The 15,460-nt window shown below is 65.2% G+C and overlaps 1 protein-coding gene across 1 annotated transcript in view; it reads left to right on the top strand.

The window, feature by feature from the left end:
- The window catches only part of MYO18A (myosin XVIIIA), a 107,674-nt gene that overhangs the window by 78,351 nt on the left and 13,863 nt on the right, over window positions 1-15,460 (top strand). The window contains exons 25-38 of the mRNA XM_065418129.1: window positions 531-642; window positions 948-1,075; window positions 2,511-2,665; window positions 4,079-4,202; window positions 4,305-4,505; window positions 5,665-5,775; window positions 7,087-7,191; window positions 7,769-7,915; window positions 8,306-8,419; window positions 9,216-9,332; window positions 9,896-9,979; window positions 10,578-10,715; window positions 12,254-12,439; window positions 13,568-13,707. Coding sequence (XP_065274201.1) covers window positions 531-642; window positions 948-1,075; window positions 2,511-2,665; window positions 4,079-4,202; window positions 4,305-4,505; window positions 5,665-5,775; window positions 7,087-7,191; window positions 7,769-7,915; window positions 8,306-8,419; window positions 9,216-9,332; window positions 9,896-9,979; window positions 10,578-10,715; window positions 12,254-12,439; window positions 13,568-13,707 — 1,862 coding nt within the window. The remainder of the gene's footprint in view (window positions 1-530; window positions 643-947; window positions 1,076-2,510; window positions 2,666-4,078; window positions 4,203-4,304; window positions 4,506-5,664; window positions 5,776-7,086; window positions 7,192-7,768; window positions 7,916-8,305; window positions 8,420-9,215; window positions 9,333-9,895; window positions 9,980-10,577; window positions 10,716-12,253; window positions 12,440-13,567; window positions 13,708-15,460) is intronic.

Here is a 15,460-nt window from a genome sequence, read left to right as displayed (position 1 = left end):
CGGCCGGCGCACTCCACCGTTCCCTCCGTGAGCGGCCTCCTTTCGCTGGGCTGTGGGAGCCTGGAGCAGGACACCCAGCCGCACACTGGCAGTGCCCCCTGCTCCCCCCGGTCTGGCACTGCCCCCTGTGCCTGAACACCAGCCACCTGCTCCCCCCTCCCTGCCCCCGGTCTGGCACTGTCCTCTGTGCCTGAACACCAGCCACCTGCTCCCCCCTCCCTGCCCCTGGTCTGGCACTGTCCTCTGTGCCTGAACACCAGCCACCTGCTCCCCCCTCCTTGCCCCCGGTCTGGCACTGTCCCCTGTGCCTGAACACCAGCCACCTGCTCCCCCCTCCTTGCCCCCGGTCTGGCACTGTCCCCTGTGCCTGAACACCAGCCACCTGCTCCCCCTGCCCCGCCCCTCCCCCCGGTCTGGGAATGCCCCCTGTGCCTTCCCACAAACCCCCTCTCCACCCCTTGGCGCCGACCTGGGCCTGGTGCCCTGCTCCACCCCTCTGCACCGACCTGGGCCTTGTTTCCCCCTCCCAGGCCAAGTACGAGTCGCTGAAGAAGCAGATGGATTCCATGGAAATGGAAGTGATGGAGGCGCGGCTCATCCGGGCGGCCGAGCTCAATGGGGACCTCGACGACGACGACTCAGGTGCTGGCCTGCCCCAGGCAGCCCCCCGGGACCCCCTGGAGCCCCCTCTCGCTCCCTGCCCTCCGCTCCCCTCCATCTCCACACACGGGGGCGCATCACCCATCTCACTCTGCGCCCTGGGCAGGTGACTTTCCCGATCCATGCTCGGTGTCACCCCCTGCCCTCTGGGGGGGCTCTCACCATCCGCCTTCAGCACATGTGGCAGCAGCAGCAGCGATGCCCCCGCTTCCCCCCGCCCTGTTCCGTGTGCTCCGCAAGCCCAGTCTGGGGTCTGCTCAGCCCGGGGCTCCGGTTCCCTCCCGCAGGCGGCGAGTGGCGGCTGAAGTACGAGCGAGCCATCCGCGAGGTGGATTTCACCAAGAAGCGCGTGCAGCAGGAGTTTGAGGATAAGCTGGAGGTGGAGCAGCAGAGCAAGAGGCAGCAGGAGAGAAGAGTGAGTGTGCCTAGCCCTGCCAGGGGTGTGACACGTGCACCGGTGATCTCCCTCCCCCCCGCGCAAACCGGTGACCCTCCTCTCCCCCTAACATGCACCAGTGACCCCCCTCCCCCCAGCATCTCCTTCACTGGGGTACTCAGAACTCAGCCTCTCTGTGCCAGCGCTGCTGGCTCCATTAACCCCCGTGCAGCGCCTTGGGACGGTGGTGCCCGTGGGAGCCAGCTGGGGTCACTCAGGGTGAACGGCAAAGAGAACGGGGCAGACAAACCCCAAACGCTGGTGGATATTCCAATACTTAGATTTACCAAGCCAGCCCAAAACAGCTTGGTTACTCAGAAGTCCAAACAACGCAGTTCCCTTAAAGTGCCCAGCCTCAGGCCTCCGTCCAGACACACACATCAGATATGATGATAATTACTGAAAATCTTATCTCATCATATAAAAGAAAAGGTTCTTCCAACCCCAAAGGATCAGCCACATACCCCGGTCCAATTATAACTTAGATCTTACCCAAAATACACGCTATAGTCAATTCTTGTTAACTAAACTAAAATTTATTAAAAAAGGAAAGAGAGAGAGTGTTGGTTAAAGAATCAATATACATACAGACTTGAATTCAATTCTTGAGGTTCAGATACATAGGAGAGATGAGCTTGTAGTTGCCAAAATTCCTCTTAGAAATAGTCCATAGGTTATAGTCCAATGTCCATATTCAGGGTGACTCCAGTCAGTGACTGGGGATCTCAGTTCTTGTGGCTTAAGGTTTCCCCCTCTTGAAACCCAAAGCAGATCTGAGATAAAATAGGATGGTGTCCCAAGGTTTTTATACATTTTCCAGCAGCCTCTCGGCCTGAGAGAATAAGCTTAATCTTCTGTCTCCCAAACATCCTGGCAATTAGCATAGTGTAATTTATCCATTAAACAGTTCAGATACAGTTTATCACAACCTTCAAAGAGACATAGAGACAATAATACTATTTCACTCAAGTGTCATCATAAATGTTAATATTCCTTTTTTGATCTTTGAATTAAAGCTACAGCAATAGACAAGACTCATTTGCTTACATCACACAACCTGAGCAAACAGCTCCCTTCCTCTCTCTAACAATGCCGGCTGCATTTCAAAGCTCTATGCATTTACCTATCTTCCTAACCAGTCTCTAAAGTTGGGCCATGGGTCAGGTCAGTCTGGGAGGTAATTAACTCTTTCTGGCCCTGTCACCTTTCAGTGAGATATTCCACTCATAACGTCACATGCCTAGAGCCCGGGCTGGACAGAGGCTGTCTGCTCACCCTCCCCTCCCACCCCCCCCCCCCCCCAGGGAAGGGGCTCACCCCAAAGGCTCCGTGGCTGAGTCGGGAGGTTGAGTGGCAGCGATGGGATGCCCAGCCTCCTCCCCCTGCAGAGCCCTAATCCGTGCCCCGCCCGCAGCTGGCAGATCTGCAGGCCGATAACGAGGAGTGCCAGCGTGCCCTGCAGCAGCTGAAGAAGAAGTGTCAGCGCCTGACGGCAGAGCTGCAGGACACCAAGCTGCACCTGGAGGGGCAGCAGGGGCGCAGCCACGAACTGGAGAAGAAGCAGCGAAGGTGAGCAGCGTGGGGCACGAAGTGGGCACTCCTCCCTCCCTGGCCCAGCTGGAGGGCACACTGCAGGGGGCTGGTGGAATGTGCCATGCTGCCAGACCAGTGCCAGCCCCAGAGGCAGAGCCAGCAGGTGGGCGTGAGGCAGCCCAGTGGCCTCTGGCGAGAGAGACCCGGGCTCAGTTCCCGGCTCAGCCGTGGACTCGCCGTGTGTCTTTGGAGTGACCTTTTCTGAAGGGCCCGAGGGACTTAGGAGCCTACGTCCGTTTTCAGCCTTGGGCTCCTGCGGGAACATCTCCGGGCAGCTGGGGGTGATTCCCAGTCCGCTACGGGCGGCCAGGTGGGCTCGGCACGCTCCCGTCCGACACCCCAGGCACATCGCACTGGATCGGCGCTAGCGCCTGTACGGCTGCAGCTCCAGTGTAGACGTCCCCTGAGTCACTGTGCCGCTTTTGAAACAGTTCCCCTGAGGGTACTGCGGGGATGGGGGGAGATGGGGGCCCGATCAGCTCTTGTCTTCTCCCAGCCTCGAGCCCCCTCCAGCCAGTCAGCAGGGGCTGTTCCCAGAGGGTGACGTGCCCCCCGGGGATCTGCTCTCTGCGCTGCCTGGGGTGGCCAGGATCAGCACCTGGACGAGTTAGAGAGAGCGGTGCCGTGGCAGGGGGAGGGGCTAGCTGCCCCGAGTATGTGCCCAGCACAGACGCTAGGCGCATGCTCAGCAGCGACCCCTCCTGCTGCTCACCCAGAGGTCGCGTGGGGTCATCTTCTCGAGCTGGGACTCTCCCCCCAGCTCCCAGGGTCCACGCACCCTCAGAGGCATTTCCCTCCTTTCCTGGCCCCGTGCATCAGGCCAGGACACTGTCCTGCTCCACGGCGCATCTGCTGTCGCCCAGGGCTCTCCTGGCTGTCCGGTGCGGGCCGGCTCCTTGCACAGCTCCAGGAATCGGCATTGCCAGCGGACTAGGCAGTGACAGGCCAGAGCTGAGCAAGAAGGAGGTGACGCTGCACCCGCCTCCCACGCTCAGCAGCCTCAGGCTCTGTCCTGGCTGCGTTAGCACCCTGGCCTTCTTCCCAGGAGAAAGGTGCTTAGCTGCCTGTCCACAGGGACCACGGCCTGGTGCTGATCAGCCCCTGCTCCCCAGGGCTTCAGTGCCGGCCGGGAATCTCCTGGGGGGCCCAGGCTGGGAGGCGGGGAAAGATGCGTGCCCTTCTGGGCTGGAGCCAGGTGCACCTTCTCAGCAGGAGCTGCTGCCCCAGCCGGTCTCGGCTTCGTCCCGCCCGGATCCTGCCTGGGGCAGTGACGGGGCAGATGCTGGGCGGACAGCACCTCCATAGCAGAGTGCTGGGGGAGGGCGCCCCGGCACGGGGCGGGTTTGGTGCCTGAGCTGAGCTGACGGCCTGGCCATGGGTGTCTTGCAGGTTTGACAGCGAGCTCGCTCAGGCTCATGAAGAAGCCCAGCGAGAGAAGCTGCTGCGGGAGAAGCTGAGTCGGGAGAAGGACATGCTCATCGCAGAGGTCTTCGGCCTCAAGCAGCAGCTGGAGGTGAGCAGAATGGCCACCCCATTCCCTGCCCCTCACCGGCGGGGCCGCGGCTGGGCGCTCGGTGCAGCCGGCTCAGCAGGCTCTCCCTGCACTCTCTTCCAGGACAAAGACTCCGACATCATGAGCTTCAGCCAGAAGGTGGAAGCCCTGGAGGCCGAGCTCCAAGACGTCTCCTCCCAGGAGTCCAAGGACGAGGCCTCCCTGGCCAAGGTGAAGAAGCAGCTGCGGGACCTAGAGGCGAAGGTCAAGGACCAGGAGGAGGAGCTGGATGAGCAGGCCGGGACCATCCAGCTGCTGGAGCAGGTGCGGAGGGGGCCCGGCTCAGACCAGACTCACCTCAGGGGGATGGTGGGGGGTGACCCACTGGATTTGATCCTGGCTCGATGCAGGGATCAGGGTGCGGCTCCCTCCTCGAGTGGGCGGCAGGCGTCCCAGGCTGAGCCTGGGACCGGGCTGGTTTCTGGGTGTGCCGGTTTCATGTGGGTTTGTCGTGCTGGCTCCTCCCGCCCAGGGCTCGCACGGCTCTGGCCAGCTGGCTTGCTGGGTGACCCTGCGTTCAGTCTGGGCGGGGTGCTCCCCCTCTGCTGCAGCAGCCCCCTCCAGGGGACTAGAGCGCGGGGCGATCGGCTGGTGTGTGGGGCCAGGCCTGCCCCGGGGGCTCGGAGAGACAGGAACGCTGCCTTCCCGTCACGGAGCAGTGGCCTGCAAGGGCCGCAGAGATGCTGGCTGGCAGAGCAGCAGCACGGGCCTTGGATTGGGGGCATTGCGAGTGTCACTGCTGTGAAAAGCCCCGGCGATGGGCAGGGAGCGGGGGGCCCCGTCTCTGGCACCGAGCCCCGGCGATGGGCGGGGAGTGGGGGGGGGGGCGTCTCTGGCACCGAGCCCCGGCGATGGGCGGGGAGTGGGGGGGGGGGCGTCTCTGGCACCGAGCCCCGGCGATGGGCGGGGAGCGGGGGGGGGGCGTCTCTGGCGCCGAGCCCCGGCGATGGGCAGGGAGCGGGGGGGGCCCGTCACTGGCGCTGAGCCCCGGCGATGAGCAGGGGGCCCCATCTCTGGCACCGAGCCCCGGCGATGGGCAGGGAGTGTTTGTCACCTCAGCTCCCCAGGACGAGGGCTCCCCTGTCCCTGCGCTCCCTGGCAGTTCGTAGCCGGGGTAACACAGGACCTGTCCCTGGGTGCAGGCCGGTTGCTCTGTGCCGTGCCGGCCGAGAGGGCGTTGGTGTTACCGGGGTAGACAGCTGCTGTCTAGTGTGCTGGGTTGTGGGGATTGAGGGTTATGGAAGGTCCGACAGGCCTTGGGCTGGCCCTGTCCGTGTGCTGCCCCTGAGGACTAGTGGCCGTGCTCTGCCTGGCTGCGTTCGGGCTCGGTGGGATGGAAGTGATCAGCAGAGGGCCGCTCTGCCAGGAGGGAGGCGGCCAGACTCCCAGCATCGGGCTGACCGGGGCGGCTTTCCACCCTCAGGCCAAGCTGCGTCTGGAGATGGAGATGGAGCGCCTGCGGCAGACCCACTCCAAGGAGGTGGAAAGCCGCGACGAGGAGGTGGAGGAGATCAGGCAGTCGTGCCAGAAGAAGGTAGGGCCAGGGCGTCGCTCTGCCCTCGCTGCTGGGCAGGGGTCCGTGGAGAGCCGGCTGCCTCCCTGCTGCCTGGCACCCACGTACCTCAGGAGAGAAGGGGGGGGCTCTTTCCTAGCCATTAATCCCCTCTCTCCTGTTCCACTCCATGATATCCCTGCCCCGCTGCATAGTGGCCCCCCCCAAGACCCGATGCTGTGAGGCTGGCGGGAGGGCCCTGTGATGCGATGGGCGGGTTGTGTTAATCTGGCTCCCCATGCGGCTCGGCCCCTGGCCTGGCGAGTTTAACCAGGCGCTCGCCCATCTGCTCGCTCTCCCTGCGCTCGCCGGGTCAGGCAGCGCGCTGGCTCCCCTCCAACGAGCGCAATGGCACAGGGACTCGCGCTGGCTGAGCCAGCGTCTCCCCACTTCCCCACAAGGCTGGGGATCGGGTAACTCCGGTGCCCTCAGTCCGGATTCATAGCCCCCACTGGCCAGTCCTAGGGTCTCTCCTGAGCCGGGACAGTCCGTATCCCCAGATTGCCTCGTGGGTCATGTCTGCAGGAGCTGAGGGGGGGGCGGGGCCTGACTAGGACAGGGACCCAGGGCTAGCCGAGGGGCCCCCCAGCCGGGAGATGACTGGCTAGTGCAGGTTAGGGCCCGATCTGTGCTCGCTGCTCTGCCCCCCCTCATCCCCCAGCACCCCTCGCCCGGGCCCCCCCCTCATCCCACGCTCCCCTCTCCCGCCCCCCCCCCCGGCCTCCCCCTCGTCCCCCAGCACCCCTCTCCCGGCCCCCCCCTCGCCTGGCCACCCCCTCGTCCCATGCACTCGCTCGCCCCCCCCCTCGTCCCCCAGCACCCCTCGCTCGCCCCCCCCCTCGTCCCCCAGCACCCCTCGCTCGGCCCCCCCCTCATCCCGCTCTCCCCTCACCTGCCCCCCCTCGTCCCGACCACCTCTCTCCCGGCCTCCCCCTCGTTCCCCAGCCCCCCTCGCCCGGCCACCCCCTCGTCCCGCGCACCGCTCGCCCATCCCGCGCACCACTCGCTCGTCCCCCCACCTCGTCCCCCAGCACCGCTCGCTCGCCCCCCCCATCCCGCGCTCCCCTCGCCTGCCCCCCCCCTCGTCCCGACCACCCCTCTCCCAGCCTCCACCTCGTCCCCCAGCACCCGTCTCCCGGCCCCCCCCCCCCTCGTCCTGTCCCCCCCTCGCCCGGCCACCCTCTCGTCCCGCGCACCGATTGCCCATCCCGCGCACCGCTCGCCCAGCCTCCCCCGGCCCGAGCGTGCCTCATGGAAACCCTCTTGCTCTTGTGTGTGGGGTGCCGGGCGCAGCTGAAGCAGATGGAAGTGCAGCTGGAGGAGGAGTACGAGGATAAGCAGAAGGTGCTGAGAGAGAAGCGAGAGCTGGAGAGCAAGCTGGCTGCAGCTAGTGACCAGGTACCGCCCGGGCGAGAGACACCACCCCCCCCCCCCCATCTTGGGGTGCAGCGTGGAGCTGGGCCTCCCTGGGGTTAATGGCCAGGACTAACCCCAGCCGGGCGCGCTCATCGGGGGCACTGCCAGAAGTAGGAGGCTTGGCGCCGGCATGGCAGAGTGGGGCGTGGGCACCCCGGCTGGCTAGTCCCTAAGCCAGAGCTGGCCCCTCTGTGTCTGCCCCAGGAGCACTCCGCTGGCCTGCCGCTGTCTGGGGCGGAGCGGGCTGTGGTCCCTGGCTGGGAGCTCAGAGCCGAGGCTGGCAAGCAGCTGCCTCTGCGGAGGGAGCATGGGCCCGGCGATGCAGGGCGAAAGGCCGGGCAGGCAAAGCAGAGGGAGTGCGGCGCCCGCTCTGTGCCCGGGTGGCACCGTCCCCTGCAAGAGCTGAACTCCCGCGGGCTGGGGGCTCTGGCCATCGCAGGTGTGGCGCTCAGGTTCCAGGGGGAGCCGTGCCCGTTGCTGTGGGGGTGGGGGACCTCTCCGGGATGGAGCGTGTAGAGCGGGCATGCCCTCGAGCCCTGCATGGCCTCCCCACGCCCAGGTCAGCCAGCGGGACTTTGAGACGGAGAAGCGGCTGCGCAAGGATCTGAAGAGAACCAAGGCGCTGCTAGCGGATGCCCAGATCATGCTGGATCACCTGAAAAACAACGCACCCAGCAAGAGGGAGATCGCTCAGCTCAGAAACCAGGTGTGCACTGCCCGCGCACTGCGCCTGGCCAGCCTTGTCCTCCGTGTCCCCCGAAGGGGGTTCCCAGCCCTGGGCATTCAGCGGCTCTGAGCGAGGGAGAGCCAGGGGAGCTCAGGGCCCTTGTGGGGATCCCTGTGCTCTAGACTGCCCCCCCCCCCCGATTCCCACGGCGTGCGCTGGCCGTGTCTGGCACTGCTTTCCGTGCCTGCCACTCCTGAAACGGCTCCTTGGCATCACCAATGCTGCTGCCTCCTGGGCACGCAAGGCTACCGCAGCTGCTGCCCCCTGCCCCTCCCCCTCCCATGCCCGGTGCGTCGCCCGTACCGTGGCCAGTGTGTTGCCCATGCCGTGCCCGGTGCTGACAATCCCCGTGTCGGGCTCTCTCTGCAGCTGGAGGAGTCTGAATTCACCTGCGCGGCGGCGGTCAAGGCCCGCAAGTCCATGGAGGTGGAAATCGAGGATCTTCACCTGCAGATCGATGACATCTCCAAAGCCAAGGCAGCCGTGAGTGCCTGAGCCGGTTCCTGGCCCGCGGGGCTCCCCTCCCCCGTGCCCTGCGCCGAGCCGGTTCCCGGCCCGTGGGGCTCCCCTCCCCCGCGCCAAGCCGGTTCCCTGCCCGCAGGGCTCCCCTCCCCCGTGCCCTGCGCCGAGCCGGTTCCCGGCCCGCGGGGCTCCCCTCCCCCGTGCCCTGCGCCGAGCCGGTTCCCGGCCCGCGGGGCTCCGCTCCCCCGTGCCGAGCCGGTTCCCAGCCCGCGGGGCTCCGCTCCCCCGCGCTGAGCCGGTTCCCTGCCCGCGGGGCTCCCCTCCCCTGTGCCCTGCGTTGAGCCAGATGCCGAGGGGCTCCTGTCCTCACCCCAGTGTTCTGCCAATGCAGTGTGCCCAGCAGGCTTGTGCAGGCCACTCCGAGCCCCATGGATCATGGCCATCCTAGAGCCTTATGGCTATGGCAGGCAAAGGGAGCACCAGCTTCCAGCAGGCATGAGCACCTCGAGCTAATTCCTCCTGGCTCTCGTCATCAATCTTGCTTACGCAGGGGAAAGCCCCTGAGCCCACCCCCGAGAGCCAGTCCGTCCCTGGCCTGTGTCCAGCTCAGGCTCGGCGTTCTGGTGCGCTGGAAGGTCCATTATTGTCATGAGTTCTGGCCCGCCCCAGGCAGAACCCATCTGGTGCCCAGCTATGGCAGGACGGAGGGGCCCAGAGGTGCTGGCTGGGCTGGGGGAGCCTCGGGGGCAGTGGGTGGGAGGCGGCAGTGTACGTGGGGCTGGGCGGTCTCACCTCCCTCTCCTCTCTCCCCCCCCAGCTGGAGGAGCAGCTAAGCCGGCTGCAGCGGGAGAAAAACGAGGTGCAGAGCCGCCTGGAGGAGGACCAGGAGGACATGAACGAGCTGATGAAGAAGCACAAAGCATCAGTGGCCCAGGTGATGCCACTCACGCCCAGCGCCACCGGTCCTGTGTGCTGCCGGCCCCCCGTCCCCTCCCGGCGCCCCTGGCACCCTGTGCACGTCCCCCAGCCCCCGGGCGCCCCGTCCCGTCCCCCCCAGCACCCTGTGCACGTCCCCCAGCCCCCGGGCGCCCCGTCCCGTCCCCCCCAGCACCCTGTGCATGCCCTCCCGGGCACCCTGTCCTCTTCTTCCCCCCCCCCTCCCCCCGGCACCCTGGGCGCCCCGTCCGCACCCTGCTAGCCCAGCCTTGCCCCACAGACACCTCTCTGTGGAGGCTGGAAGTGAGGCAAGCCATTAGGTGTCTTCACCCCCTCTGTAGTCTCAGCTGAGCTCTGGCCATCCCTGGCATCCCAAAGGGCACCGCTGGATTCTCTGCCGTGAGCCCGCCCAGGAGAGCGGGCTAGGGGGGCTGCCTGGAGGCTGGCAAGTCCCACTGCCTGCCCTAGGGGGTGCTGCGCCCTTAGCCAGGCCCTGGGGCTGGGGGAGGGCAGCTGGCCTGGCAGTGGATTCTGAGCAGCCCAGACACTCTCTGCCCACAGGCCTCCCGGGATCTGGCCCAGATAAATGACCTCCAGTCCCAGCTGGAAGACGCCAACAAAGAGAAGCAGGAGCTGCAGGAGAAGGTAGCAGGGTGGCCTGGGTCGTCATCAGGGGAGGGGGGGAGTGTGCTGGCAGGTCTTGCTGCCCAGAGCACGGCCTTTGGGTTGGGAGGGGCTCGGCCCCTGCACTGCAATCCGGGACACGAGCGACGTGAGTCCGGCCGTTTGCGGAGACCCGCGTGCCGCTCCAGGGCCACGGCCAGGTCGTTTAGCCTGACCCTCTGCAAGAGCCAAACGGGGGAAATGGTTGGCCCCTAGCCGCCCGCGCTGCATGCAGGACTCTGGAGATCCTGGCAGAGCCCAGCAGCAAGCACAGGGCCAGCCACCCAACATGGGCACTGCCTACAGAGAGCCCCTACCTCCCTTGGCGATGGTCCCAGCCTGGCTCTGCCCAAAGGCACCAGCCCCTGCCGCTCTCCCAGGGAAGAAGCCGTTTGGGCTAACGGGCGCATGGCCTGCAGTGCCCCCCTGTCGCCGGGGGCTGGTTCAAGGGGCTGTGTCTGTCTGCGGCTGAGCCCGAGAGCGGCCACATGTGCTGGCCCATCTGGCCCTTCTCCCGATCCGGGACCAAGCCTTGGTTCTCTCTTGGCGTGACCTGAGCTGCTGCCTGTCCTGTCCCCAGCTGCAAGGGCTACAGAGCCAGCTGGAGTTCCTCGAGCAGTCCATGGTGGACAAGTCTCTGGTCAGCCGGCAGGAAGCCAAGATCCGGGAGCTGGAGACACGGCTAGAGTTCGAGAGGACCCAAGTCAAACGCCTGGAGGTAGGGAGCTCCGGATGGTCCTGGCCCTGCAGGTCGCGACGTTGGGGGAGGAGGGGAGCCGGACCGCCTCTGAGCACGGCGGGGAGCAGGGCAGCCCCATCAGCGCAGCGGGCTCCCCAACGAGCGGGTCTGCCAGTGGCTCCCGGCCTGGCCTGTACGCTGGCTGCGAGCTCCCTGGGCATCTGGTGATCTGAGCCCAGCCACAGCTGGGAGCGAGCTCCCGTGGAGGAGTGTCCATCGAGGGAAGTTGGCAGCTGTAGGGCTGGCTGTGAGGGGAGCCCACAGCAGCCTCTCGGCCAGTCTGTGCCAGCAGGCGCAGCTGCGGCTGCAGCCATGGGCACCGTCGGGCAGCCAGTGGAGCACAGTCCTCACCCCGGCACATGCCGTCCGTGCGAAGCCTGGACCGAAAGCTCCTCCTGCTCCAGAGCAGGTGCTGTGGGTTTGGGCAGGGTTGATGGTGCCACTGGGGGAGGCTGAGGGCTCCTGATGCAGCATTAACACCGCCCCGGAGTGGCCTGTGCAGAGCTCTGGACTGGGGGCGCTGGCTAGGCAGCTCTCTCCAGGCCTTCCGCTGCCCACGGCCTGTTACCTGTGTCAGCACCCTGCTGGGCCCTGTCCCCCAACCCCCCGGCTCCACGCCTGCCTGGACTGGTTATCGGCGGGCGCTGATAACAATAATTCGCCGGCCAGCCGGCGTGCGGCAAAGTGCTGCTCTTCGCCTGCATTGACTTAGTGAAATTATAGACTCTGCCGCTCCCTCCCAGCGCAGCCTGCTTGATATTCTGTGTTCGCAGGCCCTTTCTGCGCTGCGCTCAGCTCTCCCTCGCCGTATTTTCCTGCCGTTATTCCCCTTCCCCTCTCTCTGGCGGGGCCATAAATATGCAGCGGATGGCTCAGCTGCTGGGAAGGATCGAGTCTATTTTTTCTCAGCGTTACAGGCTGTAATTACTTCACACAAAGTTAAATCTATTTTTCCAATTCGCCAAAGCCCCACGATTGTTCTGCCCCCTCCCTCGCCCGGGGGAAGCGGCTCCTCCGTTCTCCCCCCCCGCCCTAGCCCCCTCCATGTAAATGCATGGCGCTGGGTTCGTTTGTTCCATTAGCGCTCAGTGGGAAGCGACGGGGCGGCGCTCGCTCCCGAGCCGGGCTGGGTAATTGCCGCTCTCTGCTGCGATTATTCTTGACGAGTGAATATTGATTCTGTCAGGGCTGCCGTCTCCCCGTCACCTGCTGTGGGGAGGGAAGGTGGGCGTGGGAGGGGACCAGCGCGGGGACTCAGCAGCCCTCGGTTGAGCCGCCCCTGCTCTGGGCAGGGCACCCGGGAGCCGCTGTGGCTTGGCAGGGCCTTGATGACTGGCTCACACCTGGGGTGGCTGTTGAGGTGGCCTGGTCCTAGAAGGTCCAAATGTCCCTGCTGATCTCGAGGGGAGCCAGGATTCCTGGGTTCTGTTCCCTGCCCTGCCTGGGGATTGGGGTAACTGTGACCCCTGGAGGGGGAGCGTCCCTGCCTGACTGTGCCCCGGTCCCCATGCCCCCAGAGCCTGGCCAGCCGCCTGAAGGAGAACATGGAGAAGCTGACGGAGGAGCGGGACCAGCGTGCAGCCGCTGAGAACCGGGAGAAGGAGCAGAACAAGCGGCTGCAGCGTCAGCTGCGGGACACCAAGGAGGAGATGGGCGAGCTGGCCAAGAAGGAAGCCGAGGCCAGCCGCAAGAAGCATGAGCTGGTGAGGAAGCCTGGCCAGAGGGCGAGGCAGGGGCAGCCAGCCCACCCCCTGCCCGCTGACCTGACTGGCTACAGGGAGCGCCACCCCAGTGTGCCCAGGGATGGGAGCAGAGACCAGCCAGCCCCCGCCCCACCCCGCTGACCTGTCAGTGCCCCTCACTGGCTACAGGGAGCGCCGCCCCAGTGTGCCCAGGGATGGGAGCAGAGACCAGCCAGCCCCCCCCCCCCCCCGACTGGCTACAGGGAGCGCTGCCCCAGTGTGCCCAGGGATGGGAGCAGAGACCAGCCAGCCCACCCCCACCGCGCTGACCTGTCAGTGCCCCTGACTGGCTACGGGGAGCGCTGCCCCAGTGTGCCCAGGGATGGGAGCAGAGACCAGCCAGCCCCCCCCCACCCCTGACTGGCTACGGGGAGCGCCGCCCCAGTGTACCCAGGGATGGGAGCAGAGACCAGCCAGCCCACCCCCTCCCCACTGACCTGTCAGTGCCCCTGACTGGCTATGGGGAGCGCCATCCCCAGTGTGCCCAGGGATGGGAGGAGAGGCCAGCCAGCCCCCCCCACCCCCCCCGACCCCTGACTGGCTACGGGGAGCGCTGCCCCCAGTGTGCCCAGGGATGGGAGCAGAGACCAGCCGGGACGCCCCTGTCGGGGTCGGATGCGCAGCCTTAAGTATATGGGTCATGCCACTGATCCCCGAACATCGCTATGAAACCAGGCTGGTTAGCGTAGGTCCTACCCATAAACAGAGCCTGGCAGGGGAAACTGGGAGCTGGGCATCTTGAGAACAGTCCTTTAAAAATGGGAGATGGGCTAAACCCGCCCCTGGTGTAACTGCCCCGGGGGAGGGGGGCAAATCCACCCCTGGTGTAACTGCCCCGGGGGAGGAGAGGGAGCAAATCTGCCCCTGGTGTAACTGCGGCGGGGGGGGGGGGCAAATCCGCCCCTGGTGTAACTGCCCTGTGACATGCTGGGCACACCTCTGGTCCCTCCCTGCCGGTGGACGGGACGGGTGCTGCGCTCCAGCTGTGGCTGCCCCGACTCCTCTGGGGGGTGACAGCCCATCACTGGGGTGGCTGTTCCCTGCGGCATGAGGCTGCAGCCGATGCTTACGGGGTTTGCTTTCCCCAAGGAAATGGACCTGGAGAGCCTGGAGGCCGCCAACCAGAGCCTGCAGTCGGACCTGAAGCTGGCGTTCAAGCGGATCGGGGACCTGCAGGCTGCCATCGAGGACGAGATGGAGAGCGACGACAACGAGGACCTGATCAACAGGTGGGAGCCGCGCGGTTCCCTGTCGGAGACTCCCCCACCCGCCAGGGCCCAGGAAACTCCCACATCCTGCTCAGTCCTTCCTAACAGACTGGACAGGGCTGCCCCATGGCGAAGCTGGTGGGTCCCCCATGGGCATGCTGCAGTCAGCCCCCCCCCCTTCCTCCAAGCACGATCACCGATGCATCTCTGCACGGCGGGGTTTGAATGTTCCCGGGTAGCGGCTGGTCTGTGCCTGGTGGGGCTGGTTCTTTGCAGCAATTCAGGCAGGTCGGATCTTATCTTCCCCCTGCTCCAGTTCTCCCACTTCCCCTCGCCATAAAACGGGAGAGCAGCTTCTGTTTCCCAGAGACTTGGACATGATGGGACGAGCCGGTGCGCTCCTGTGTCCCTGGGGAGTCCCAGCTTTCTGACTACGACAAAAGCTGCCGTAATTCCGGCCGGCCAGCCTTGGCCTCACATTGCCGCTTGCAAACAGAGCACTTGTTTATGGTGCTGGGTGCGTCCGCACCTGCCGAGAGTGGCTGGGAGGCGGGCTGGGCTAGTGGATAGAGCACTGGACTGGGACTCTGCCGCTGGCCTGCTGGGAAACTCTGGGCAAGTCATTTCACCTCTATGCCTCAGTTTCCCTGTCTGTTAAATGGGCGTATTGACACTGACCTTGGGAAAGTGTGTGGAGAGCAGTGGATGGAAAATGCTCTCGAAGACTTAGGTGTTATGATGGGGCACGCCTGCAGGGGAGCAGCTGAGTACTGCCTGCTGCGCCACCCCGAGAACCATCGTCAGAAAGCATCGCTAGCAACTCCAGTGCCCGCCGCAGGTGGCCGGGGCGCCGGGCTGGGGCTGCGCACTGAGACGCCGGACTCGCACTCAGCAGACCTGGGATCTGGCCCTGGCGCGCTGTAATCTGCAAGTGTGGGGAAGTGCGTTGGGCTCTCCCCACGGGAGACAGTGCTGCTGTCTGAGCTAGGGGCTGCCAACCCCTCCTCGTTACCCCCCTCCCTAGTTGTGCTCGTTGGTTTGCCCCGGTTCGTTTCTGTTGTGGTTTTGTTCCGTTTTGCCTCTTTAAGTTCATTTATTTTCTTTGTCCCCCTGCCCCCCCCCATTCTCAGTTTGCAGGACGTGGTGACAAAGTATCAGAAAAGAAAGAATAAACTGTGAGGATCTCAACTCTCCTCTCCAATTAAATAACCCCTTGTTCCTAACCCTGAGCATGCCTGGAAGGAGCCCGCCGCTGGGCCCTGCATGTCGCCCCCACAACGCGCTCCATGCATGTGCACTAGCCCTAAACCTCTAACACCCCCCCGCCGGGCCGGGAGCCTCTCCGTGCCATGAGGGACCAGTGCTGGAGCCGCATCGCAGAGGCCCATAGCTGGAGGGGGGCTGTGTCACTGGGTGGGGGGTGCCCCGAGCCCCTGCAGCTCTTGGTTGGCTGGTTCGGGATGGCACCGTTGCATGCTGGGATTGGCAGTCTCCAGGGGCTGCGTTGTGAGCGTTCAGCCCGCTGGGCTCACTTCAGCCATGCCTGGAGCAGCTGTTCGCGTCACACCAGGCTCCGCAGGTAACGTTGCCAACGTAACTGACAGGCTGCGCCTCTCCCCCGGGAGTCCCGGCAGCATCTTCCGTAGCCGCTCCTGGAACGGAGAGGAAATCAATTATAAATCTGGATGTCCTGGGAATATGATGAGACAATAACTCATCCCTTCTCCTCACAAGGCAACAGGCAAAGCTGTGCACACCTAGGACAAGTGCCCCC

The sequence above is a fragment of the Emys orbicularis genome, chromosome 17 (assembly GCF_028017835.1).
Source record: "Emys orbicularis isolate rEmyOrb1 chromosome 17, rEmyOrb1.hap1, whole genome shotgun sequence".
Classification (NCBI taxonomy): domain Eukaryota; kingdom Metazoa; phylum Chordata; order Testudines; family Emydidae; genus Emys; species Emys orbicularis.
This window is presented reverse-complemented; position numbering and strand designations above follow the sequence as displayed.